Source organism: Neodiprion fabricii, chromosome 2 (assembly GCF_021155785.1).
Source record: "Neodiprion fabricii isolate iyNeoFabr1 chromosome 2, iyNeoFabr1.1, whole genome shotgun sequence".
NCBI lineage: Eukaryota > Metazoa > Arthropoda > Insecta > Hymenoptera > Diprionidae > Neodiprion > Neodiprion fabricii.
The window spans coordinates 2000492-2026754 of NC_060240.1; the positions used below are offsets into that span (position 1 = coordinate 2000492).

The 26263-nt window shown below is 39.1% G+C and overlaps 5 protein-coding genes across 8 annotated transcripts; 1 reads left to right on the forward strand and 4 right to left on the reverse strand.

Annotated features, from left to right (window-relative positions):
- The first annotated feature begins 1819 nt into the window (after positions 1-1819).
- LOC124174636 (peroxidasin) lies at positions 1820-9583 on the forward strand. The gene is made up of 4 exons (XM_046553930.1): positions 1820-2425; positions 4416-4933; positions 5321-6412; positions 6939-9583. The coding sequence occupies exons 1-4, from the start codon at positions 2232-2234 to the stop codon at positions 9008-9010; spliced, it is 3876 nt and encodes a 1291-aa protein (XP_046409886.1). The 5' UTR covers positions 1820-2231; the 3' UTR covers positions 9011-9583.
- A 65-nt stretch (positions 9584-9648) lies between these two features.
- LOC124174637 (glutamyl aminopeptidase-like) lies at positions 9649-15821 on the reverse strand. 2 transcript variants are annotated; one of them, XM_046553931.1, is made up of 15 exons: positions 14597-15329; positions 14140-14519; positions 13433-13580; positions 12484-12754; positions 12221-12391; positions 12034-12131; positions 11815-11949; positions 11435-11733; positions 11271-11356; positions 11078-11205; positions 10811-11014; positions 10636-10715; positions 10410-10558; positions 10171-10303; positions 9649-10089 (listed from the first exon to the last, which is right to left on the reverse strand). In XM_046553931.1, exons 1-15 carry the CDS (start codon positions 14642-14644, stop codon positions 9675-9677), a joined length of 2745 nt encoding a protein of 914 aa, XP_046409887.1. In that variant the 5' UTR covers positions 14645-15329; the 3' UTR covers positions 9649-9674. The 2 variants fall into 2 exon arrangements, with proteins under 2 accessions (XP_046409887.1, XP_046409888.1); XM_046553932.1 differs by lacking the exons at positions 9649-10089; positions 10171-10303 and having other exon boundaries at positions 10442-10562; positions 14597-15821.
- A 146-nt stretch (positions 15822-15967) lies between these two features.
- Positions 15968-21738, reverse strand: LOC124174638 (glutamyl aminopeptidase-like). Of its 3 annotated transcripts, XM_046553933.1 has the most exons (15): positions 21245-21738; positions 20788-21167; positions 20081-20228; positions 19132-19402; positions 18869-19039; positions 18682-18779; positions 18463-18597; positions 18083-18381; positions 17919-18004; positions 17726-17853; positions 17459-17662; positions 17284-17363; positions 17058-17206; positions 16819-16951; positions 15968-16737 (listed from the first exon to the last, which is right to left on the reverse strand). In XM_046553933.1, exons 1-15 carry the CDS (start codon positions 21290-21292, stop codon positions 16368-16370), a joined length of 2700 nt encoding a protein of 899 aa, XP_046409889.1. In that variant the 5' UTR covers positions 21293-21738; the 3' UTR covers positions 15968-16367. The 3 variants fall into 3 exon arrangements, with proteins under 3 accessions (XP_046409889.1, XP_046409890.1, XP_046409891.1); XM_046553934.1 differs by lacking the exons at positions 20788-21167; positions 21245-21738 and adding an exon at positions 20555-20688; XM_046553935.1 differs by lacking the exons at positions 15968-16737; positions 16819-16951 and having other exon boundaries at positions 17116-17210.
- Positions 21739-21940: 202 nt separating this feature from the next.
- On the reverse strand, positions 21941-23213 carry LOC124174640 (acyl-coenzyme A thioesterase 13-like). Its single transcript, XM_046553937.1, has 3 exons — positions 22999-23213; positions 22590-22774; positions 21941-22497 (listed from the first exon to the last, which is right to left on the reverse strand). The coding sequence occupies exons 1-3, from the start codon at positions 23077-23079 to the stop codon at positions 22344-22346; spliced, it is 420 nt and encodes a 139-aa protein (XP_046409893.1). The 5' UTR covers positions 23080-23213; the 3' UTR covers positions 21941-22343.
- Positions 23214-23471: 258 nt separating this feature from the next.
- Positions 23472-25337, reverse strand: LOC124174639 (acyl-coenzyme A thioesterase 13-like). Its single transcript, XM_046553936.1, has 3 exons — positions 24628-25337; positions 24370-24554; positions 23472-24273 (listed from the first exon to the last, which is right to left on the reverse strand). The coding sequence occupies exons 1-3, from the start codon at positions 24709-24711 to the stop codon at positions 24075-24077; spliced, it is 468 nt and encodes a 155-aa protein (XP_046409892.1). The 5' UTR covers positions 24712-25337; the 3' UTR covers positions 23472-24074.
- Positions 25338-26263: the final 926 nt, after the last annotated feature.

The following is a 26263-nucleotide window of genomic DNA, read 5'->3' on the forward strand; positions in this document are numbered from 1 at the left end:
CAGGCTGACAGGTGACCATTGGCCGTGTTTTCACGCGTGTAGGTAGTGGAACAGGTATATTATTGATTATATTCCATTAATTTATGTAACATGAGTAATTTGAAGGCCCAAGAATTACGATTTGCCTCCATTGAAATAAAAAATTTAGGTTATGTGGTGATAAAATGGCGCCGACAACTAGATTCTGACGATTCTGACGTCGTGAGGAGATTTTCCAACAATGAATGTTCCGAGGTGAAAAAAGAAGAGGATCGGCAGACGAAGAACGTAGCGTCCGACTTGGGTGTGGGTGTATATCATCACGAAGAAGCTGAACTAAGTAAAAAATATATAACTCATGTATAATGATATACCGTCCAACAGAGAAACTGAACACGCGTGACTGCGGTGCAATGCACCGGCAGACAAGAACACGGAATATAATATAACACAATCATGCCAGTACAACGCTGGGCTACATCCAATTGTACAACCTGGAATCCACTCCACGTTCCGCACGTGTATATAAGGGGGGCCCCAAATCTATGCTAGTGTACACACACGAGACGAGGGCGCATTAAGCGACACAAGTCGAGACAAAGCCTGTACCGACAAAAAATACATATAAGGGCCGTATTAATAGTCGCGGGATATCTTAAGACGAGAAATCTTAATACAGCAGGCATCAGGTGACTATTCTCAAGACTCTATAATCTCGTCGACGAGACTTGTCTATTAAAACGATCCCGCGGTATACGAGATATGTGTACCCTTCAGATTTACATCAATCAGAATTAAATACCGCGGTGATTTTATATATATATATATAACGCATTTGTAACGGTACATTGGGTATACATTTGTGGTATATGTATTATTATATAGTGGACATTTTGTTACGTGCGAAACTTGATAAAGAATTAATTCTAAGAAGGAGCAGGAACTTTCAGTTCATAGCTATAATTAGAAATGGAAGAATATCTGCAACATCGACAAGCGCACAAACTGTGTCTGGAATAAGAACACAGAAAGAGTATTGATGAATTTTTACACAAAAATTAACAGCGCTGGTAAAACTTTCCAATTCAAGCGGACTATAACAATTAAAACAACAGCAAAGAAAAAAAAATATCTTAAATGTAAAAGTTCCGGCCAAACCGTCAAACTGATTGAATTTCAAAATCTAAGCTTATCAAATTTCTTATACAGAGATTAATCTCTATAGATATAAATTACATACCCTAACAGTTCGAAAATTTAAATGCCTCAGGTAGCCGGCTCATGCATGTATAATGAACAAGAATCGGCTACTGCAGTTAGTCGATGCATCGAAAATTCAATTGCCAATGCACGCGAAAGAAGATTTGCAAATCAATGCGTACATACAGTGACTGTGCATGCATCATCTCGTGCGTAAATGTATATATTAGAGAGTGGAACGAAGCATCGAGAAGAGCGAAAAAGACGCGAGAAAGAGAGGGAGAAAAAGTATGGGTGTGTGTGTGTTGAGAGAGAGAGAGGAAGAAAAAGTAAATGAGAGTTGCAGAGACCCTTTGTCAGCAATACTTGGTTTTACGTTATACACATGGAAGAAGGCCCGCGACGTCGAGGAAGGCTGAAGGCGCTGAAGGCAGCGGGTCTCCCACTCCGAGGGCTAATGTAAGCCTCTCAGATCATGGAACCTTTCATACTTCCATGCATACCTCCATAGGCGTGCGTCTATGTGTTTAAGGCACGGGTGTAGTTGCATGCATGTACATACCCACCAACACTTGACAATATCTCGATGCCGGCTGAACCAGCCCAGCAGCTTGAGTCTCTAGCAGTAGCTCTGGGACCAGCCAGAGTGCGGCGAGCCGAGCAGCGGAGATCAAAGAGCTGGAGCACGTGTCGCCGGACGGTTTTTCGACAATATCGGAAGAAAAGAAGTTGTTCTTTTTTTTTTATTTTAATTCATTCGCACCGCATTAATTTTTTTTCGCATTATTTTTCCGGCAAATACAATCGCTGAAAAACGTCGAATAATTCAAACGTGTCGTAATTTAATCGCTTGCCGGATTTTATATAACGTGTCGCGCGGTAATAATAAGAATAAAAATCGGATACGCGAGAGGGGAAAACAAAGGTCAGGCTTGCGCTCGAGTGAATTTTTCACTTTTATTTTTCTTTTCCATGCACGTGCTGGAAATGTAGATCGGATATTGTGACACAGCTCCACGATCCAAAAATCCATCGTTCGGCAATACGCAATAATGCCGGCGAAAATCGTACTCGTTATTATTCTGGCGGTTCTTGCCGGGATTTGTGAATGCGATGGACTGCAGTCTTACACGGATTCGATCAACGAATGCCCCAGCAAGTGCGTCTGCTATAGGAAAACCGTCCGGTGTACCTTCCAAAAGTTAAATCGCCTACCGAGCACACCTCCTACCGATACCGGTGTTCTGTGAGTGAGAAATGACGTTTTTAAAATTTATAAAAAATGTTACCTGGCAATTCTCGTTTCTCTCCTCTTTTTTTCAGCGATTGAATAAAACTGCTAATCGTATACCTGGATGTGTGTACGCCGTGTTTCAATCGTACTGAAGTTTGTAACGTTATCGTAACGATTCGAATGATGAGGAAAAATGAGGATGAAGTTAGTAACGTTACCGTAACGATGCACGTTTAAGAAAAATCGCTAATTCGTATCTTTATAACTTTCCGAAATTTAATAAACAAAAAATATAAACTAATTCTGAAAACGAACTCCTTGAAAGTCATTCTAGAATTGCTGGTTAACAATTTAATTTTTCCTCTAGATGTGTCGTTACGTTAACGTTACTAACTTCAGCCTCTTGAAGAAAAATCGTTATTTCGCAATTTTCATATTGTCTGAAATTCAGTAAGCCTTAATTAAATAAAACACTCATATTTCGAAGTCTTAGCTCCTTGAAAATTACTGTAAAATTAAGAATACAGTGATTTTTTCCCCTAATCTTTCGTTACGATAACGTTAGTAACAAACTCGTGTGTGTTGACACCGTGTAGTCATAGTGAGAAAGAGGCGTGCAGCTCTTGCATGCTACTATTGTAAATATGACCGCTTTTGTCGCTACGCAAGCCACATTTCGTACAGATCAGCTCCCTGCTGTGTCTACAATACAATACTGGTGGTTTTTTTTTTTTTTTAAATGCACACCGAGCATGCAGAATATTGGTTGAGGAGAATTGACGGATTTTTTTTACAGCCCGCCTCATCTTCGGCGAGTATATTCGATATTTCAGTGTGCTGAATGTGCAAATATTCTTGGATAAGATAAAGTTCTATTATACATGCAGTATATTATATCTCATGATCTCCTAATTCTATGGTAATAACATGATCGGCTTTCGCCATTATAGACTTCTATTTACGACACGAATCGCCGAGCCCTGTTTTATTCAGCAGTACTCATTTGAATCGTTTGAAATTTACATATTTTTAAATTTAATCGATCGAATCAATATTCGTTTGAATTTTTTCGCGGAACTAATCACAGATACTCAGTTTTCATCACGTAGATGTAACGTAGATCCTTTTATGTTTCTGTGTACAGAAATTTAAGAAACAAATAAAATTGTTGTTTTCGTAATCGGATACAATTTTGAATTTGGAAACTTCCATCAATCCTTAATAAAACATGAGGCTGAAGTTAGTAACGTTGGTGTAACGGAACATTGCGGAAAAAAAAACACTATTTTGCAATTTTGTAGTGACTTTCAAGTGGCTAAGTTTTGAAAATATGAATCAGTTTTGCCTTATTACAACTCACTGTATTTCACAGATTCCTAAAATTACAAAATAACGGATTTTCCGCAACACGAATCATTGCAATAAACGTTACTAAATTCAGCCTCATAATAAAACTGATCTTTCGACCTTCGTTATACCTAAGGAATTTCGATGTTCTGATTCAAAGGAAGAGCATAACGTACACGTATGCGTATAGCGTGATAATAAAAGCGATAAAATACACGTATACAATGCTACTGTAAGGTTAGACAGATCCTAATTTTACGCATTGCTTAAGCTGCGAAAAAACAAATACCATGGCGTATTCCGTTTACATTCCGTTCGGATACACGATTCTGCACGATTGACGGCCCCGCCCGTGGTCATGAAAAAATCGCAAGTCGAAACGCGAACGGCTGAAGAGGCTGCAGAAGCTCACTGATTGTTTAGAAATTGATTTATAAATATTTAGATATTATACATTAAGTTCAGCGGATGGCGCATCGCAATTTTGAGAAATCGCAGACACGATTTTTCAATGTTTGTGAAAGAAAAAGTGCTTCTCATTCCCGAGGAGAAATTCTGTTTTTAATAGTCATAAATCTTTTCATATCTTATAGGTATACCTATAAGTACAGCGGCAGGGTCTAAAACTTAAAAAGATGGTTCTGTCTTTTTTCAGAGATTTGCGGTTTAACAACATTGTCGAAATTGACCCGAGAGTCTTTCGGGGGTTGAACGAGCTGCACACTTTGCTACTGAACGACAACCAGATAAGATATGTGCCGGCGAAAGCCTTCTCAGATTTGCCGAATCTGCGTAAATTGTATCTATACAAAAATCGCATAGCAAGTATCGAGCCCGATTCATTTAACGGGCTGGTTAAACTCGAACAATTGTACCTCCACAACAATTACTTAACCGAGATAAAAGATGGTACGTTCAACAACCTGGCGAAGCTCGAGAGACTCTTTTTACAGAACAATAAGATCGCCCATTTACCTGCGGACGCGTTTCGTAACGTCGGTCCTATGACACGCTTACGGCTTGATAGTAACTCGCTGGTATGCGATTGTGATCTTATGTGGCTCGTTCAACGGTTACAAGATAAACCAGGGGAAATGGCAGCCGTTTGCGACTCTCCGAACAACATGAGGGGCCGTTCATTGATCGGCATGTCGCCGAAGGAGTTTCATTGCCGTTAAGTTTTATTACAATTTTCACTATTATAAATTGCAAGTTCACATCTTCTGCAAATTCTTCGAACAAAAATTCACTTCTTTATTCCATCAAACTTTTCTCAAATGTTTGCAAGTAGTCACACAATTAACACTAACGGTAAGAAGAATTGCAGACCATGGAAAGATCTGAAAATAGGATATATTTGTCAGGGGGAAGTTAGGCTGTCGGTAAGCAATGGAATAATGAGATGAAATCGTGGTACCTACTATTGGAAAGTCGGATCATAGTGTGATAAGATAGATAAATTTTTGCCTCCATCGAACGAACCCTTCGATCATCAAGATTCGAAGTGTTCGTTAGATTGGAAGTTTGACACATCTTGAAATCAGATAACGCTTCCAACAGACGAGCCGCGAATAATGGAGGGTCCCGAGGATGTGGAGGTGAAGGTTGGCAAATCGGTGGTCTTCAGATGCCGAGTGACGGGCGATCCTAGACCGGAAATAAAGTGGTTGCGTAATTCCAACGAGGTGTACTTGGACGGGGATCATTTCGCGATGGCGGAAGACGGGAGCCTGACAATTTCCGAAGTGACGGAGAACGACGCCGGGGATTACGAGTGCGTCGCCGAAAGTGAAATGGGTACGACGAGATCGAGGAAGGCTCGAGCTCTGATATCGGCAACGACTCCTCTCAGATTCTCGGTGACCCCTAGTTCCCAGACCACAAAATTCGGAAAGGACGTTCACCTGAACTGCGAGGCTGAAAGCAATCCTAGGGCAAGGATTTCGTGGTGGAAAAACGGAGCGCAGATCACACCTTCGGGACGAGTAACGATAACCGAGACTACCATTGGCGGCTCACGGCTGACAATTTTGGCGGCGAAGGAGAGCGATTCTGGTCGATACGTTTGCGCGGCGAGAAACAACGACGGTTTCCTGGAGACAAGCGCTGATCTCGAGGTGATAAGCCGGGAGAATATTCCTCCCAAGCTGACCTATCGCCCTGAAGACATGGAGGCTGAGCCCGGCATGATAATTGAAGTTCCCTGCCGAGCTGACGGGGATCCGAAGCCTTTTATACAGTGGAAAAAGGACGGACAAAGCATCGGGAGCAATAATTTTCGTGTTTCTCGAACCGGAAGCCTGTTCCTCTACAATGTTACAGTGGCGGACACTGGCCGGTACGAATGTTCAGCCATTAACGAGTACGGTCGAGCCACGGCTCAGGCCTTGGTCAAGATCCGGCGTCCTGGAGCCACTGACGCTTTGATTATTCGCGCTTTTAACGACGCCACCATGTCCATCGATCAAGCCATTAACAGAACGGTCCTGTCGCTCCTCGACAGCAAGGGGACCAAACGCGTCGATCCCTTCAGACTCACGAGGTACCCCGACGCTATCGGCAGAGCCGCTGCCAGGCCAGCTGAGCTCTTTGAACGCACCCTGGTCAACATTAGAAAATTGGTGAACTCTGGGGTCAAAGCAAACGCGTCAGGTGAGTATTAATTATTGTGAAGAATGGCCTTGTTGCAATGGAAAACATTGATCGTGAGTCAGACCGAATCTTGAGTTATAAAGGAAAGCAGACGGCTCGCTTAGGAGAAAGCAGGGTATGTTGAACAACTGGATGAATCGGTCCGTTCCATAGGAAAGTATGGGGCAAGAAACGTACTTCCTATAAAACGGTCCAATTTACCCGATGTTCCATCGTACCCTACTTTCCTCTTGTAGTAAGATAAGTGTACCAGTTATTATCAAGCTTAGACCCAATTATTGACACTTTTGTTTCTCAAAATTATTAATTTACTGCAGAAATTGTGAATTTCTCGATGACTAAAACTAATTGCTACAACGTTAGACACTAAAAATTACTTTTTTTCGTAATTTTAGAACTAAAGATCAAACGGATACAACCAAAGAAGGTTAATAATTGGAACAGGGTCAATGACTGGCACACTTACTTTATGTTCTCCTCCGCTCGTAAATCTAGATCCTTTGCTAACCGTGCTTCAATTCTTCAGAGTTTAGGTACGAGGAGATATTGACAGCAGCGCAGGTAGCCGAGATCGAACGACTATCGGGTTGCACGGCTCACCGGAGGATCAGTAACTGTTCAGACATGTGCTATCACAGTCGTTACCGCAGCATGGACGGTAGCTGTAACAACCTACAGCATCCGACTTGGGGCTCATCATACACGGGTTTCAGGAGGATCATGCAGCCAATATACGAGAACGGTTTTTCCTCTCCGGTGGGTTGGGAACCGGACAGGCTTTACTACGGTTTCCCAAAGCCGGCGGCCCGGCTGGTCTCAACGACGCTCATATCAACACACGACGTTACTTCCGACGACAAACTGACCCACATGGTGATGCAGTGGGGTCAGTTCCTCGACCACGACCTGGGGCACGCGCTCCCTTCGGTAACGAGCGAGTCCTGGGACGGTATAGACTGTAAAAAGTCGTGCGACAACGCGGCGCCGTGTTTCCCGATGACCGTGCCACCCGGAGATCCGAGAGTAAACAATAGGCGGTGCATCGACTTCATCAGGACGAGCGCGGTGTGCGGATCGGGCGAAACGAGCCCACTTTGGGGCGGCTTGATGCCCAGGGAACAGCTCAACCAGTTGACAAGTTTCATAGACGCCTCGCAGGTTTACGGCTTCGACGATACTCTGGGCAGGTATCTTCGCGACCAGACAAACGATAGAGGCCTCCTTCGTCACGGACCAACAATTCCGGGGTGGAAACCACTGCTGCCGTACGCCAACGGGGAGTTCGTCGACTGTCGGCGAAACCCTCTCGAGAGTACGATCAACTGTTTTGTGGCCGGTGACATAAGGGCCAATGAGCAGATCGGGCTTCTAGCTATGCACACGATATGGCTCAGGGAGCATAACCGCATCGCCCACGAGCTTTTCGCGCTTAATCCGCAATGGGACGGCGAAACGATTTACCAGGAGGCGCGTCGAATCGTCGGAGCCCAAATGCAGCACATCACTTACAATCACTGGATACCGAAGATATTCGGTGCCCCCGTAGAGCAGTTAATAGGAGAGTACAAGGGATACGATCCCGGCGTTCATGCGGGGATTTCCAACGTATTCACCACCGCAGCTCTGAGATTCGGACATTCTCTTATACAGCCGCGTCTCGAGAGACTCGACGCTGAGTTCAAGCCCATTCCTCAAGGGTCTTTACCTTTGAGGGACGCCTTCTTCGCACCGTGGAGACTCGTCGACGAAGGAGGAGTCGATCCGCTGATGAGGGGGATGTTTGCAACCCCGGCGAAGCTCAAACGGCCCGATCAGAATCTAAACAACGAGTTAACGGAGCAGTTGTTCAAGACCGCGCACGCCGTGGCTCTTGATCTCGCAGCTATGAACATACAGAGGTCGAGGGATCACGCTATTCCCGGATACACGGAGTGGCGTAAATTTTGCAACATGTCCAACGCTGAGACCTTCGATGATCTCGCCGGAGAGATTAGCAGCCCTACGGTACGTCGCAAGCTCAGCGAGCTCTACGGTCATCCAGGTAACGTCGATGTTTGGGTCGGCGGGATCCTGGAGGACCAGCTACCCGGCGCCAAGGTCGGGCCGCTTTTCAAGTGCCTTTTGCTCGAGCAGTTCAAACGCTTGAGAGACGGAGATCGGTTCTGGTACGAAAATCCATCCTCCCTGCGACCGGAACAGCTCACGCAAATAAAGCAAACAAGCTTGGCTCGCATTATGTGCGACAACGGTGACAACATAACGCGCGTCCAGCGCGACGTATTTCTTATGACTGATGAACCGGGCGAATATGTTTCTTGCGATGAGATACCGCGGGTCGATCTTCGCTTATGGGCCGAGTGTTGCGAGGACTGCGACGCGCAGGGTAACAGTATTTCACGTTTCCGACGGAGTGTCAAGGAGGAATACTCGAAGAAGAAGAATCGGGACGAGAAGGGCAGACTGCACAGTCTCGCTGAGAAGAAGCAGAATTGTAACGATACGATTAAAATATTAGAGGAGGAAGTTGTTACGATGAAACAGAAGCTTGATAAATTGACCGACGAATTAAAACGATTGAAGGAATCGAGAAACGTGTGAAATCGTAATTGAATGTGTGTGTATGTTCGAAAATTAAAAATCAAGTAATGAAAAAAACAGAAAGGATTTAATTTGCGGGGAAAGTAAAATTATAGTTACCGTTCCAACAGAACAAATTCACTCAGCATTTAACTTTTGTCTATTATGTGTTATACTGATATCGTTCGCTTTTCAAATGATCTGTATGAATAACTTTGTTATCGCTATAACTTTTTACATGCTAATTTTTTTTAACGTGAATCTACGATATGTGTAAGTAAGTGTTGTACATAAAGTTTCAAACGTGTATTTTTGTAAGAAATATAGCTTATTTACAGCTTTGTCAAAATATCCGAAGTCATGTTTCTCTACGTATATTTTTTTTTCTCCTTAATAAGTATGTAAAAAATATGTGACCCAATTGTTTAAAGTAATGTCATACATAAAAATATACTGAAAATCTAGAGAGTGAACTTGACATATTAACTGAGATAAATCTATGATTGGTTTTCTCAGCAGTACCCGTTATGTCGATTTTAAATATCCATCACCAAACTTAAGGTACAAGAAACTGGTGAGAATGATTATAAACTATTCCCAGTTGAAAAAATATTATGAAACATTCTGGCAAACTAGTCTGGATCAACAGCCTGCAGTGATTATTTTTCAGTATTTCAGTATTTATTCAGGTCGGCTGATGCTGCAGTAAGAAATTCTCAGCAGCGGTATTGTTATCGGTTTTCATATATGATTTCAGCCACGCGTCAATTGTAGCATTATTCGAGGTTATCCAATTGATATTTCCATATATAGTTTGTCGGGGATCAGTGACGAAGGCTTCTTCTATTCTTGGGTATGTTTCAAAGAATGATTCTATCTCCTCTATACTTTCCTCGGTGTGGAGCCTACCCACAATCCTACCAATCCAATCTGCAATGTCGCTTGCACTGTAGCCATAATCATTCATTAGAGTTTCCACATTATCACGAATCCAATCCCAAGCTGTAGCTGGACCGATCGAATTTGTCAAAATAAAGTCAAAGACGTAATAAAACTCAGCAGCTTTGACATACGATTGGTTGATGGCCAGATTTAGATACCTGTAGAAAGACTCAGGGTTACAAATGTTTACATTCATTAGTATATTTACTTTTTTATCAGTGTCAGTAATGTGCCCTCACTTGGTCAAGATCGTAGCATTTTTTATTCCTGATAAACCATTCAACAACCTTAATCTCTCCGCCGAATCTGTCTCATATAACATCTTTTGGAACACCTGATCCCATTCAGCCTCTCTATTCACATTTTGTATACCTGTATAAAAGGTAAGTTGACACATTTTACAACGATATGACTGAGAAATATGAATTCCACTCGAGATGACGATGAGCTTAGACTTTTTAAATATTCTGGGACCTACCATATTTGTATACTACATATCGAGTATCGGGAGGAGGACGGACATCATCAGTACCGTTAATCCAGTCTAAGAAAAGGTTTCCAGCTTCAGTCAAACACTGATCATAACCTGCGTTGCATGCCATTTCCAAGACAACTGGGCGGAGACGCCTAAATATATGTTTGTAAATCAACTCTGAGAAGAGAAACGGTAGTCATTAAATTCTACAAACGGAAATGCTACTTACAGAGTTATGTGAGAGTCGGAATCACCTACGGACCATGTGACATTTTTGTAAATGGGTTTCACCAAGCTAATGATGTAATCCTGGCGGGCAAAGATTGGATAAATTAAGTAACGGGAACAGCAAGTAAGACGTGCAACTTATAATTCTTGCTAATTATTCAATGTAGAATACATACATTTAGGCTAGTGGATATATCAGTATCGGCTAGCATAGAGACCATATACTGAAAATCTGTGTAAGCCATATTCCAAGGTATATAATGCGACTCATTAACGAGGTACGAAGCCAACTCAAGTGTTACGTTATAACTTAGTTGGGAAGCTGCAGCTAAACTGAACGCATCCCCTACAAGCTGTGTCCTATCCGCAGCAGTGAATGTCTACAATGTGATAGATTCATGAGGTGTCTTTGCAGTCTATTCAAAAATTATTGGCGCACTCACCTCTGGGTCAGATTTTAGAATATTGATAAGTGTCTCCCACTCCGACGTTTCATAATTCACTCGATAAAAGCCAACTTGGTCGTGATTGAATTTTATCCACTCTACCGATGTGTTAACCGTCAAAGATACTAAAATATAGAAAACCAAGTTTTAGATCACAATTTTACAAACGTACAAGTTTTTTGCTACTCACAGCTACTGGCATCGTACTGAAACCACACCAAGTTCGAGGTAGAGTTTTCACTTGTTACGTAAGTGATGGGTATTGTCCATCTGAATCTGCAAAGAAATCACGAGATTATCCAGAAAAACTTGGCAATGTGTTGAACTTTTTTTTACTGAGATTTCGTGCCTTACCCGTAAGTTGATGAAGTAGAGTTTGAGACGGCGTTAGGATCGGATAGAAATCGTTTCTGAGTAAGAGTGTAAACGGTTCCGTTTTTAACGACATTTACGACAGGAAAGCCTGCTTGAAGTGTCCAAGTATTCATGATAGCCGAGATATTGAGGCTTGAATCCACAAGGTTCTGCAGTCCATCATAAAATCCGGAGGTATTTTCATTCTGGTATGCATATGTTTTCAAATCCGTCGAAATCGCTGTGTAGAAAATATCAGATCCTACAAAATTTTCCAGCATGCGAATGACTGCTGCTGCCTGAAATTGATGCATACTTCATTACGTCTCTCAAAATACATGCAAAATGATGTCCAGCGTCAATAAAATTCGAGTACCTACCTTACTGGTTCTAATAGAGTCATAAACATTTGCAATTTCGTCGGGTGTAGTGATTTCCTGAATCATGGGATCCGAGACAACAGACGCATCGTCATCCATAACATTCAAAACCTCGTAAAATAAGAACAGTTCTATCTGTAAAGACCAGGAAATGACTTAAAATCTATTCAAAATCAGAGCTTGGACTTCAAATTTTTATAATCCTCTTTTGCTACTAACAAAGCCCCAATCCGGATACAACTCATTTGCGGTCCTGTATTGTGCCCATGTAGGAATACCTTCGGTGATCCAAATATCATCCCACCATTCCACAGACACTGAAACAATTCACTAATGTTAAATAAATCAGTGAATTTATATCGCAGTGTTATAGAAGTTGATAATCGGACAGCACTGTCCCCCATACCAAGGGTTCCAACCCACATGTGGGTAACTCCGTAACATGTGGTAAAGATGACATCGTCCATGTTACTCGTGGAACTTGTGTTGCTAGTATAAAGAATTGCGTGTTCAGCAGCTTGAACCATACCCCAGCTTTCCACAAGGTTAAAAGTAATGTCAGCAATAGCAACCATATCTGTAATGAATCGTAGTTCATTTGGCATTTATTTATACATGATATATCTAGACAGGAACATAATTAGTTCACAAGTGTGTCGTAATACTCACCGAACTTTGGCAAGGGGTAAGACACATTAAAGAGATTGATGTAATATGCAAGAGCATTTGTTGCAACTTGTAATGGTAAAGCACTTTTGTACAGTTGGGATTCTGTGGTATAAAAACTGACTGGAAATGTTTCTCCATCAAGATTCGTCACATTTGTCGTCCGGGCTTGAAAATCACAGACTACAAGGCCGACAAGGAACGTCGGCATTGGCGGACTTGTGGCAAAGGTCACTGTTTTCAAACCCGACGCAGGCTCATTTACTGCAATACTCTGCAAAATATAATAAATTCTACCAATTATTTACTCTCCAAATTTTCAATTATATGTTATAAAAAGTAAATCAAGCTTTTTGTATAATTTTACGCAATTCAATTAGCAATATGGTAGCTAATTAATCGGTAAACAAATAAGCTTTAAAAAATTGTAGTATTGAATTTATCTTCGAATCCAATCTCTGTAACAAATTATAAATCAGTACTTTGTATCCCATCAGAGAAACCCACGAAAATCACTCATAGAAATTGTAAAAATTTTTCAAATTCTTACATGGTAGCCACTAACAATAGTTGAACAGATTCCCTGAATTTCCCTTACCAAATTACACTTTTTTGCTGACTAAAATTCGATCTAATGGTGTCAATTTGTGTACTTAATAAGTAAAGCTCCAGATAAATCGTTATTCAAAAACACGTTCATAATCTATTGAGTGGTCATGGAATCAAGCAGATAGAACAAGAATGTTTATAAAGTTTTTATACTTCGTTGCGGGGGAAGCTTTATTTTTCTTGTTTCATACCGTCAAAAAATTCCTTAACTTTTCTTTGACTTCCGCGACTATTTTTCCAATTCTATTACTTTTTCCTGACTCCTCAGTTTTCCGTGACTAGTGGCCACAGTGTCTTATGAGTGGTGACAATATTTTTTGATCAAGTAATTATTTCATTTCACCTTGACATTCATGTTAGAAATTGAGGTATAATTATCTCCGGAAGGCTGTACAAGTTTGATGTCAAATTGGGCCTTGAATTTTGGTTCATCCAGGCATGGAAACACATTTCTTGCGTACGCCGGTGGAAGTACGGCGACAGCAAGTATCCTGAGGAGAGACAATTAGTGATATTGGGTCATTTCAAAAGTTTTTCAAGTTTCGTATTTCTCTAATTTAAATTGTTCTCAGTTCGGCATGGATCATCAACTGAAATAATTTACAATGATTGGAAGAACCATTAAATATGGTCACATTGATTTATTGCATTTGCGTCCTTGGATAGCTATACAAATTATTCGGAATATACAAAAATTATGTGCAACTTACGTCATGTCTGAGCACTGAACTTCATTAATATTATCAGAATGTAAAATTCGTACTGTATTAGGAATATGTAATATTCGAAACTGCGGGTAGATACGGATATGGATTACCGTATTAGTTATAGTTACTATTTAGGTAAATTTCTTGCACTTGACAAGGTATCATCGATAATATCATCTCACATGTGGGTTGACATTGGTAGGGGAATAACAGTTCTTTAAATAGAATTTTGTAAATCTTGGCCAATAGTTTCTAAAATAAAATCAAAATGTCCTACTTCTTCACAATGGAGAGATTAAAAATATATCCTGAAGTATTACCAATAGCTTATTCCTCAACTCACCTAGTATTATTGTTCTCGCCAACATAAGTACTCTGATACAGGCCAACAAGGTCTTGAGAGAAATTGCCGCTGAACCCGATTGACAATGTATATTTCCCTGCCTCAATCTCAGTTGAAGGTGTAATTATATATTTCTGTAAATCTGTGTTTTCTGTGGCTGACGTGATCGTTAGTAAGGAACTCGTTGAGGGGTACGTTAAATTAAGTGAAGATATGTCGAGGTCGTACTTGTTAACAATAATCGTACTGCGTGTGGCTGTTACGTTCAATTCTATGCTCACGGTACCATTAAAAACGCCTGAGGAGATATCAGGGTATATACAAAGGTCATAGCGTAATGGAATTACATCCGTAGGAAGTCGGTAGTCAATCGCTGTTACCTGTACGAAAAAGAAAAGAATCGCCAACAGAACGAACATCCATCGGACATGGCGAAGGTTTATTTTTGTCAACTTACCAGGGTTACTCCTTGCACAAAACCGAGAAAATAATACCAAGGTAACATAATGCTTATGTACGATGCAACCCACACTTTGAAAAGAATCTAATTGTGAAATAGTAGAAAATGCTACAGTATTTATAGGTGAATTTGTCGCGCCACTGGTTCAAAATCAGTTTCACCAGCGAATAAATTTACGTTTTTGCACTAATGGAACATTATTACTACTTATATTACTAACAGAACTTAACAGCAGATAAATTTCGTCACGTTTTTGCAGTAACAGAACTTTTAGTGCAACAAATTCTAGATTAAATGTAAAACCATGAGTAGCGATAAGAATCAGCAAAAGTCACGAAAAGCTATTACGTTTATCCCATTTGAAGGTTTCAGATTTATGGATTTTGTATCACAAAACCGACTTCGTATGTTTAACTAGTATGTTCTGAATTTGGATTTCATCCTGCAAATCCATATTGTCGATATTTTCCAGTGAAGATATGAATTTATAGGATCCGGTCGAAATCTGTTCATCGATGGCAAAGATTTCTAATGCAAAGCAATGAAGTTCCACATCTGATTGAACTCATTTTTTTTGCTTATATTCACCACAGTGGTATACCAAATTGTCAAAAATGCAGGTATCGCAATTATTATTTGGGACTGTCATTCTACCTATGAACTTATTAAACGTTCACCACGAGCATTCCTGATGTACGTCAGCATCTTAGCTATCAATTACTAACATATTAAGTTATAAAACGTAATCTGCTTGATAACCTCAGTATGCTGTCCTCAAGCAACCAGATATCCCCTTTCTTACTATAGTTGAAGCTCAAGAAATGCAAGCATTCCTCCAGTTGAGCTGATTTTGGCATCAATGATACACACTTCATCTGGTAATGCCTGGATCGAGTATCTATAAATTATAATGAGAGGAGTTTATCAATTCTTTCAGGGCACTATCTCGATTTTATGACAAATTCATATCGGCGAATTCACACTTCCATCGATCAAGCCATAAATAAAACGGTCCGATCACTTCTCGACATCAAGAATACCCAATGCATTAATTCCTTTACATTTCTATTCTAGGCGGAAAACATACAGGTTGCGACGAAAGTGAAGTTTAGTTATTACCTCAGCAGTACGAATACGTGTAGCCTTGGAGTTTTGTTTATTATGTTATACCGATATCGTTCGCCATTCAGTTGATATGTGCGGATAACTTTATTATCGCTATTATTATCATTTAAATACTAATTTTTTAACATAAATCTGCTATAATGTAAGTAAGTATAGTAAATAGAATTTGAAACATGAATAATAATAATAATACGAGTATCATAATAAATTATTATCACTATGAAATATATTTCTCTGTGTGAATTCTTTTTTAACAAGTATATCAACAGGCATGTGCAATGGGCGGTTCATCCAAAGTGGGTGAAGTGATATCACGTATAAAGATGAACTAAATATCTAAAAAGTGAACTCGCGGTATTTAAAATTGTTAGAAAATTCTGCAATTGCTTTTCTCAGGAGCACCAATTTCCGCAAATTTTAATGTTCCATCATCAAACTTGAGGTAAAGATACTGAACTAAATAATTATTCACCATTCCTGAGTGCAAGAAATTCTTGGAAAATTTTAGCAAACCAATCTAGATCAACAGCTAGTCACTATTTTTCGGTGAATGCAAGAACATAAAACGGTTATCTGGAAAGGTAGCAAGCGGAGAGAATGTGTTAGCTGTTGGTGTGGTAGGCAATTTGGAGCAATTACGTGATTATTCGGACGTCACATACGAATTCAGCCAAGCTTCAATTGTAGCATTATTAAGGTTCAGCCAATCGATGTTATTGTATATATTTTTGAGAAGATCAGTGTCAAAGGCCTCCTTTACTCCCGAGTATGTTTCAAAGAATGTTTCCAGCTGCACCACTCTCGCCTCGGTGTGGAAGGTAGCCACAATCCTACCAATCCAATCTGCAATGTCGCTTGCACTGTAGCCATAATCATTCATTAGAGTTTCCACATTATCACGAATCCAATCCCAAGCTGTAGCTGGACCGATCGAATTTGTCAAAATAAAGTCAAAGACGTAATAAAACTCAGCAGCTTTGACATACGATTGGTTGATGGCCAGATTTAGATACCTATAGAAAGACTCAGGGTTACAAATGTTTACATTCATACGTATATTTACTTTTTTATCAGTGTCAGTAATGTGCCCTCACTTGGTCAAGATCGTAGCATTTTTTATTCCTGATAAACCATTCAACAACCTGAATCTCTCCGCCGAATCTGTCTCATCTAACATCTTTTGGAACACCTGATCCCATTCAGCCTCTCTATTCACATTTTGTATACCTGTATAAAAGGTAAGTTGACACGTTTTACAACGATATGACTGAGGAATATGAATTCCACTCGAGAGGACGAAGAGCTTAGACTTTTTAAATATTCTGGGACCTACCATATTTGTATACTACATATCGAGTATCGGGAGGAGGACGGACATCATCGGTACTGTTAATCCAGTCTAAGAAAAGGTTTCCAGCTTCAGTCAAACACTGATCATAACCTGCGTTGCATGCCATTTCCAAGACAACTGGGCGGAGACGCCTAAATATATGTTTGTAAATCAACTCTGAGAAGAGAAACGGTAGTCATTAAATTCTACAAACGGAAATGCTACTTACAGAGTTATGTGAGAGTCGGAATCACCTACGGACCATGTGACATTTTTGTAAATGGGTTTCACCAAGCTAATGATGTAATCCTGGCGGGCAAAGATTGGATAAATTAAGTAACGGGAACAGCAAGTAAGACGTGCAACTTATAATTCTTGCTAATTATTCAATGTAGAATACATACATTTAGGCTAGTGGATATATCAGTATCGGCTAGCATAGAGACCATATACTGAAAATCTGTGTAAGCCATATTCCAAGGTATATAATGCGACTCATTAACGAGGTACGAAGCCAACTCAAGTGTTACGTTATAACTTAGTTGGGAAGCTGCAGCTAAACTGAACGCATCCCCTACAAGCTGTGTCCTATCCGCAGCAGTGAATGTCTACAATGTGATAGATTCATGAGGTGTCTTTGCAGTCTATTCAAAAATTATTGGCGCACTCACCTCTGGGTCAGATTTTAGAATATTGATAAGTGTCTCCCACTCCGACGTTTCATAATTCACTCGATAAAAGCCAACTTGGTCGTGATTGAATTTTATCCACTCTACCGATGTGTTAACCGTCAAAGATACTAAAATATAGAAAACCAAGTTTTAGATCACAATTTTACAAACGTACAAGTTTTTTGCTACTCACAGCTACTGGCATCGTACTGAAACCACACCAAGTTCGAGGTAGAGTTTTCACTTGTTACGTAAGTGATGGGTATTGTCCATCTGAATCTGCAAAGAAATCACGAGATTATCCAGAAAAACTTGGCAATGTGTTGAACTTTTTTTTACTGAGATTTCGTGCCTTACCCGTAAGTTGATGAAGTAGAGTTTGAGACGGCGTTAGGATCGGATAGAAATCGTTTCTGAGTAAGAGTGTAAACGGTTCCGTTTTTAACGACATTTACGACAGGAAAGCCTGCTTGAAGTGTCCAAGTATTCATGATAGCCGAGATATTGAGGCTTGAATCCACAAGGTTCTGCAGTCCATCATAAAATCCGGAGGTATTTTCATTCTGGTATGCATATGTTTTCAAATCCGTCGAAATCGCTGTGTAGAAAATATCAGATCCTACAAAATTTTCCAGCATGCGAATGACTGCTGCTGCCTGAAATTGATGCATACTTCTTTATACCTCTCAAAATACATGCAAAATGATGTCCAGCGCCAATAAAATTCGAGTACCTACCTTACTGGTTCTAATAGAGTCATAAACATTTGCAATTTCGTCGGGTGTAGTGATTTCCTGAATCATGGGATCCGAGTCAACAGACGCATCATCATCCATAACATTCAAAACCTCGTAAAATAAGAACAGTTCTATCTGTAAAGACCAGGAAATGACTTAAAATCTATTCAAAATCAGAGCTTCGACTTCAAATTTTTATAATCCTCTTTTGCTACTAACAAAGCCCCAATCCGGATACAACTCATTTGCGGTCCTGTATTGTGCCCATGTAGGAATACCTTCAGTGATCCAAATATCATCCCACCAATCCACAGATACTGAAACAATTTACTAATGTTAAATAAATCAGTGAATTTATATCGCAGTGTTATAAAAGTTGATAATCGGACAGCACTGTCCCCCATACCAAGGGTTCCAACCCACATGTGGGCAACTCCGTAACATGTGGTAAAGATGACATCGTCCATGTTACTCGTGGAACTTGTGTTGCTAGTATAAAGAATTGCGTGTTCAGCAGCTTGAACCATACCCCAGCTTTCCACAAGGCTAAAAGTAATGTCAGCAATAGCAACCATATCTGTAATGAATCGTAGTTTATTTGGCATTTATTTATACATGATAGATCTAGGCAGGAACATAATTAGTTCACAAGTGTGTCGTAATACTCACCGAACTTTGGCAAGGGGTAAGATACATTAAAGAGATTGATGTAATATGCAAGAGCATTTGTTGCAACTTGTAATGGTAAAGCACTTTTGTACAGTTGGGATTCTGTGGTATAAAAACTGACTGGAAATGTTTCTCCATCAAGATTCGTTACATTTGTCGTCCGGGCTTGAAAATCACAGACTACAAGGCCGACAAGGAACGTCGGCATTGGCGGACTTGTGGCAAAGGTCACTGTATTCAAACCCGACGCAGGCTCATTTACTGCAATACTCTGCAAAATATAATAAATTCTACCAATTATTTACTCTCCAAATTTTCAATTATATGTTATAAAAAGTAAATCAAGCTTTTTGTATAATTTTACGCAATTCAATTAGCAATATGGTAACTAATTAATCGGTAAACAAATAAGCTTTAAAAAATTGTAGTATTGAATTTATCTTCGAATCCAATCTCTGTAACAAATTATAAATCAGAACTTTGTATCCCATCAGAGAAACCCACGAAAATCACTCATAGAAATTGCAAAAATTTTTCAAATTCTCACATGGTAGCCACTAACAATAGTTGAACAGATTCCCTGAATTTCCCTGACTAAATTATACTTTTTTCCTGACTAAAATTCGATCTAATGGTGTCAATTTGTGTACTTAATAAGTAAAGCTCCAGATAAATCGCTATTCAAAAACACGTTTATGATCCATTGAGTGGTCATGGAATCAAGCAGATAGAACAAAAATGTTTATAAAGTTTTTATACTTCGTTGCGGGGGAAGCTTTATTCTTCTTGTTTCATACCGCCAAAAAATTCCTTAACTTTTCTTTGACTTCCGCGACTATTTTTCCAATTCTATTACTTTTTCCTGACTCCTCAGTTTTCCGTGACTAGTGGCCACAGTGTCTTATGAGTGGTGACAATATTTTTTGATCAAGTAATTATTTCATTTCACCTTGACATTCATGTTAGAAATTGAGGTATAATTATCTCCGGAAGGCTGTACAAGTTTGATGTCAAATTGGGCCTTGAATTTTGGTTCATCCAGACATGGAAACACATTTCTTGCGTACGCCGGTGGAAGTACGGCGACAGCAAGTATCCTGAGGAGAGACAATTAGTGATATTGGGTCATTTCAAAAGTTTTTCAAGTTTCGTATTTCTCTAATTTAAATTGTTCTCAGTTCGGCATGGATCATCAACTGAAATAATTTGCAATGATTGGAAGAACCATTAAATATGGTCACATTGATTTATTGCATTTGCGTCCTTGGATAGCTATACAAATTATTCGGAATATACAAAAATTATGTGCAGCTTACGTCACGTCTGAGCACTAAACTTCATTAATATTATCAGAATGTAAAATTCGTACTGTATTAGGAATATGTAATATTCGAAACTGCGGGTAGATACGGATATGGATTACCGTGTTAGTTATAGTTACTATTCAGGTAAATTTCTTGCACTTGACAAGGTATGATCGATAATATCATCTCACATGTGGGTTGATATTGGTAGGGGAATAACAGTTCTTTAAATAGAATTTTGTAAATCTTGGCCTATAGTTTCTAAAATAAAATCAAAATGTCCTACTTCTTCACAATGGAGAGATTAAAAATATATCCTGAAGTATTACCAATAGCTTATTCCTCAACTCACCTAGTATTATTGTTCTCGCCAACATAAGTACTCTGATACAGGCCAACAAGGTCTGTAGTCAAATTGGCGCTGAATTCCAGTGACAATATATATTGCCCTGCTTCGATCTCAGTTGAAGGCGTAATTATGTATCTCTGCAAGGCTGTGTCTTCTGTGGTTGATGTAATAGTCAGCGATGACCCCGTAAGGATGGATGTTAAATTTGTTGAGGATATGATGACTTCATTCATGTTGACGATAAGTGTGCTGCGTGTGGCTGTTACATTCAATTCTATGCTCACATTACCATAAGAAACGCCTGCAGTGATGTCAGGATATAAGAAAAGGTCATAGTGCACTGGAATAACATCCATAGGAAGCTGGTAGTCAATCGCCGTTGCCTGTATGAATAAAAAGAGAATCGTTGACAGAATAAATATACATCGAACACGATAAAAAGTTATTTTTAGTAACTTACCAATGTCATCCCTTGCATGAAACCGAACAAATAATACCAAAGCAACATAATGCTTTTCTAGGATAGATCAATAGGTTGCAAAGAAATTAACTGCTGAATAGCTGGAGATATTATGGTTTTAGAAATGTATTTGAAGTGGTGCTAGTTCACAATCGGTTTCGCAAGCACAATTGACTTGGGGAGCGGAAAAACTAGTCACCCTTTCGTACTAGGATAATTTTTAGTGCCACATTACCCAGATTTTACATAATTCCAATACTAGCGGTATGAATCAGCAACGGTAACGGGAAGCTATTATGCTCATTCTACCTGAAGGTTTCTCATTTATACTGTATAGTTGTTTGTACAAGTTTGTTCATTCAAATGATTTGTTCCAAATTCGGATTTCATTTTGCAAATTCGTATTGTTGACATTTATCGATCCTGCCGGAAGGTTTTAGATATATGGTACTTGTTTCTACAAGTTTGTACATACAAATAATATATTTCAGATTCAGATATCATTGTGCAAATCCATATTATTGACATTTGTCAGTATTGTCGCAGGCTCTTAGATATATGTTACTTGTTTGTGCAAGTGTGAACATACAAATATTAAATTCCCGGTTTGGAATTTGTTCTGCAGAACCATATTGTTGATATTTGGTAGTAAAGTTAACGTCTCGATGTGAATTATTGGAAATTGGATAAAAGCTGTTGAGCGGCAAAAAATATATTTGCATTTCTTTTTTCACTTTTGTCCAACACCGTACACGATATTCTATTAAATATATGTTACCTATTTGTACAAGTGTGTATATACAAATGTTAAGTTCCGGGTTTGGAATTTGTGCTGCGAAACCATATTGTTGACATTTTGCAATAAAAATAATGTCTGGATGTGAATTATTAGGAATTGGATAAAAGCTGTTGAGGCAAAAAAAAATTTGTAATGGCAAAAAATATATTTGCATTTCTTTTTTCACTTTTGTCCATCACCGTATACGATATTGTCCCAACTATAAGAACCTAAAAACTTTTAGAATTTTGAACATGACAATCCCTGCCATACAATGATGTTATAGCAATCAATCAATAACATATCAAGTTATCATTCAATCTACATGATAAACTTCGTATGTTGTCCTCGAGCAATAAGACGTCCTCCATCTTTTTTCGATAGTTCGACCTCAAGAAAAGCCAACCTTTTCCCAGCCTTGCAGGTTTTGGCATCGACTACAATCACTTCACCTGGTGATGCCGCGTTCAAGTATCTATAAATTATAATAACAAAAGTTTATTCATGGTAATGAGATGGTGAATAAAGGGGTGTAATTAATATTTTATCACACTTTGTAGATCTTACGAAACATTTATATTCACAGATACTCCTGGAGCACCAGTTCCAGTGGTCATCAAGGCATACGTAGAAATGCAGTCAACTAGAGTTGCTGTAAATCCTCCATGGAGAGTTCCTCCCCCATTCAGATGACCGTCTTCGACGGGAAACTCCACCCTGCATTTTCCATCCCCGGCAGACACCACCGTCACCTAGTGACAAAAGGACAGTTGTGTCGCGATATGTATGCATAATGAGAAATATTATTGAAAAATCCAGTTGCAGTGAAAGCTAGCTAAGAATTTTTACCACTCATCGAAATTTCAAAATCCTTCTGCGTTTCAATTGTTTAATCGAAGGAATTTAATAATGAATAAATAGCTGTTCTTACGTATATACCTACTGTTATACTTTATACTCAATTTTTTCAACCTACATTTTTGAGGCACTGTTCGAATCCTTTGGAATTAGTTACATATTCCGCCACTTTTTTGATCGCTGCTAATCCACGTGACATTTTTTTAGTATACAAATAATTATTTAAAAAAAAAAATGTGAAAAATTACCGGTAAAGCGTATATCAAGACGACGTTGTGACGTTCGCAGTTCGTCGTGTTGTGATGCAATGAGCGTGATGATGAAGTATTTTATACCCTCAACGGTATCGTTGAAATCAGCTGAACAAGAAAACTGGCAGTAGTAATCAAACGTAAACAAATAACCATAAAATAAGATGGCACTGGTGTCGTATGCACCAAAAACAGAGGAGGGAACATAAGGCGGCAGTTTGAATTGAAAACTTTCTACCAATCACATTGCAAGATCATCATTTGATCGATCTTTGGCATCCTTGCAACCAATTACACTTCGATGCGAAAGGAACACTGGCGACGCTGGTGGTACTACAAATAAACACATGTAGGGTCAATTGATAACGGCTTGAATGGTTTAATGCTAATACGCTAAAATTCGAGAACAAGGGCAGTCATTTGGTGGGTGGGCGACAAATTCAGATGACTGACAGCTGTCAAAATTATATGCATCGCGATGACCTGTTTTTTGAATTTATGAACGTTGGCTGCTCTGCCGAATTTAGCGCATGCGCGTTAAACCACCCAGTCGTGAGCAATTCTTTATCACTTGTCCAATTACAGCAAATAGATCATCCAGTTCATGGCAAAACGACGGAACTAGAGCACGATAAAAATTGTTGCAACGGTTTAATATATCGCGGGTCTCATTATTCTACGAGTAATTATACAGTTGAACTGTCCATCATCGTGTGCCGAATACTTCAATTGGTATTACATAATGACTGGACGTATAATTTTTTTCAAACTGTAATTGTATAGTCACATAATATTAGGTGTACAAAATATTTATATTTCTTATTTTCTATACTGCTGTGCGATAAAAATAATAACGCTCAATGACTACAAACAGCAACGTCTCTGCAAGCGCTTCATTCTTTTTCGGCAATGGTGCGACTCGAACTAGCTGATGGTGAACCAATTATACATTCTTGCTCGGTTCCTTAAATGTGGTCAATAAATGTTGACCACGAGCAATGACATTTTTAGCCTGCACTCCATTCTTCTTCGATAATTCAACATCAACGAATGCTATCGGCATCGCCCCTATCAGTTGTAAAATCTTACATACTTCAGCATCTACACATATCACATCTCCAAGAAGTGCTGGTTGAAAATATCTGCAACATCGAAAAACCACATTACAATAATGCAAGTTTTTGCCACAGTACGAAAAATCAAAAATTAGTCATATTATTGAAAAAATTTTAATTTACGAAGTATGAATATTAATGGACATCCCCACAAATCCATTTCTATGTGTAAATAGTGCCCTAACGGATGTCATATCGATTAAAGTGGTTATCAGCCCTGTATGCAAATGCCCTTCGTTATCGAGATGATCTTCGGTGACATTAAATTCTGCTTTGACCTTTCCATCCTTCACCGAATGGTACTTCAACTGAAAAAACTCAAATTTGCTCGAGAGAATCAGAACGATTTTGTATGTTATAGTCATATTTTTGGATATTAACCATTTTTAAGTTACGATCAAACACTTTTGTTATTCGGCAGAATTCGCTGTATCGTTTGAGATTTTCAACAACGCTACGTGACATTATTGGCTACTTTTAGAACTCTACTTGTAATATGACTTTAATAAAATACTGGAACTCTATTATATATGAACTCGTCTAATTAGCTATCATTATCTAATTTACGATTATATACCTGAGTTTCTCCATTCGTCTTGCAATTAGTTAAATAATAGCGGTATGTCACGGAGAATGAATTCAAAAACTTAGTTGTTTTACTTGTGGCATTACAGATATCTAATTGTTCATTACTTGTCAGAGTATTCTTTAAATTCAATCCGAAGTACGATAGAATCGTCGTTACTGGACCACTGATATATAGACTCGAATTTATAGTTCGCACTTACACTTAACTACGGTTAAATTCCTATTCCTCATTTCAATGCTAAAACGGCCAATTTCAAAAGTTGTCAATTTAAATCAGATATATTAGTTGTGATTTTTAAACGAACCGCTTCAGTATCATGAGGGAGGATTAGCAATTGTGTAAATGCAGACTACGTTGCGGACTATAAATTCGACCCATAATTGGATAGAGATTGCGCTGCGCAGCGCGGCACAATATGAATCAATGGAATCGCCACCCTCTTATAGGGCCAACGACACATGTGACGTCATTTTCGTAACTTGTCAAGTGATATCAAAACGGCAACGTACCCAACAGCATGTTGTTTGCTTTCAATGAATTTAATGATGAAATCATGTATGACTTTCACATACAGTATTCATGTTTAAATCTACCGCGCATAAAGTAGGTTGAGGCCCTGTAAGATGACTGCCGTCGGCTCGGTCAACTCGAGCCGAGTCGCTTGAAGAGATGTAAGTGATAAACGTGACAGTAAAATTTCTCGTCACAAACTGGTAACGTGACTGCAAATAAAATTACCACATTGGTCACATCATAACATATATACTTAAACTAGAATACTGTTCTAAAAACAATTTGAAGGAACACTAAGAAGAAATCTAAGAATTGTCTTTCTAGGTACATATTTTTGTAATAAAACTAATAAATTTATCAATACGTTCAGAATCGGCTGTGAATGTTATACTGCTTTCTACTGAAAAAAAACGAAAATTATTATCACGGAGGGCGAAAAAAATGACGCGCCACTTCTACCTAGTTGTAATTTTGTAAATGAGGGGTCATATTTTTTTGTGACCGTCAAAATTACTAAGTAAAAAACTCAACCGGTTTTTTTGTATCTAAATAGGTGATGTTACGATATCTTCACCGTAAATTGATCAAAAAAAATTTTTACCGTCATTTCACAACACAAGATTAGATGAAAAAAAAATGACGTCAATTTAGGGTGAAATTACGATATTTTTTGACAATTTTACTGCCAATCTTAATAATGGTATTCTTACAACTCAAGTCGCTGGCATGCAAAGCATAGGCGATCCCACGGAGTAGGCGATCCTTTATCCGGTGTAATAACGATGTAGCGTATATCGGTGTACTGGGAGCTTTCCAGCAACGACACAGAGCGATACAGAGCGACACTGTGTCGAACATGGTGCTTTCCAACAACGACACAGAACGACACAGTCGGACACAGCTGCGGAGCATGGT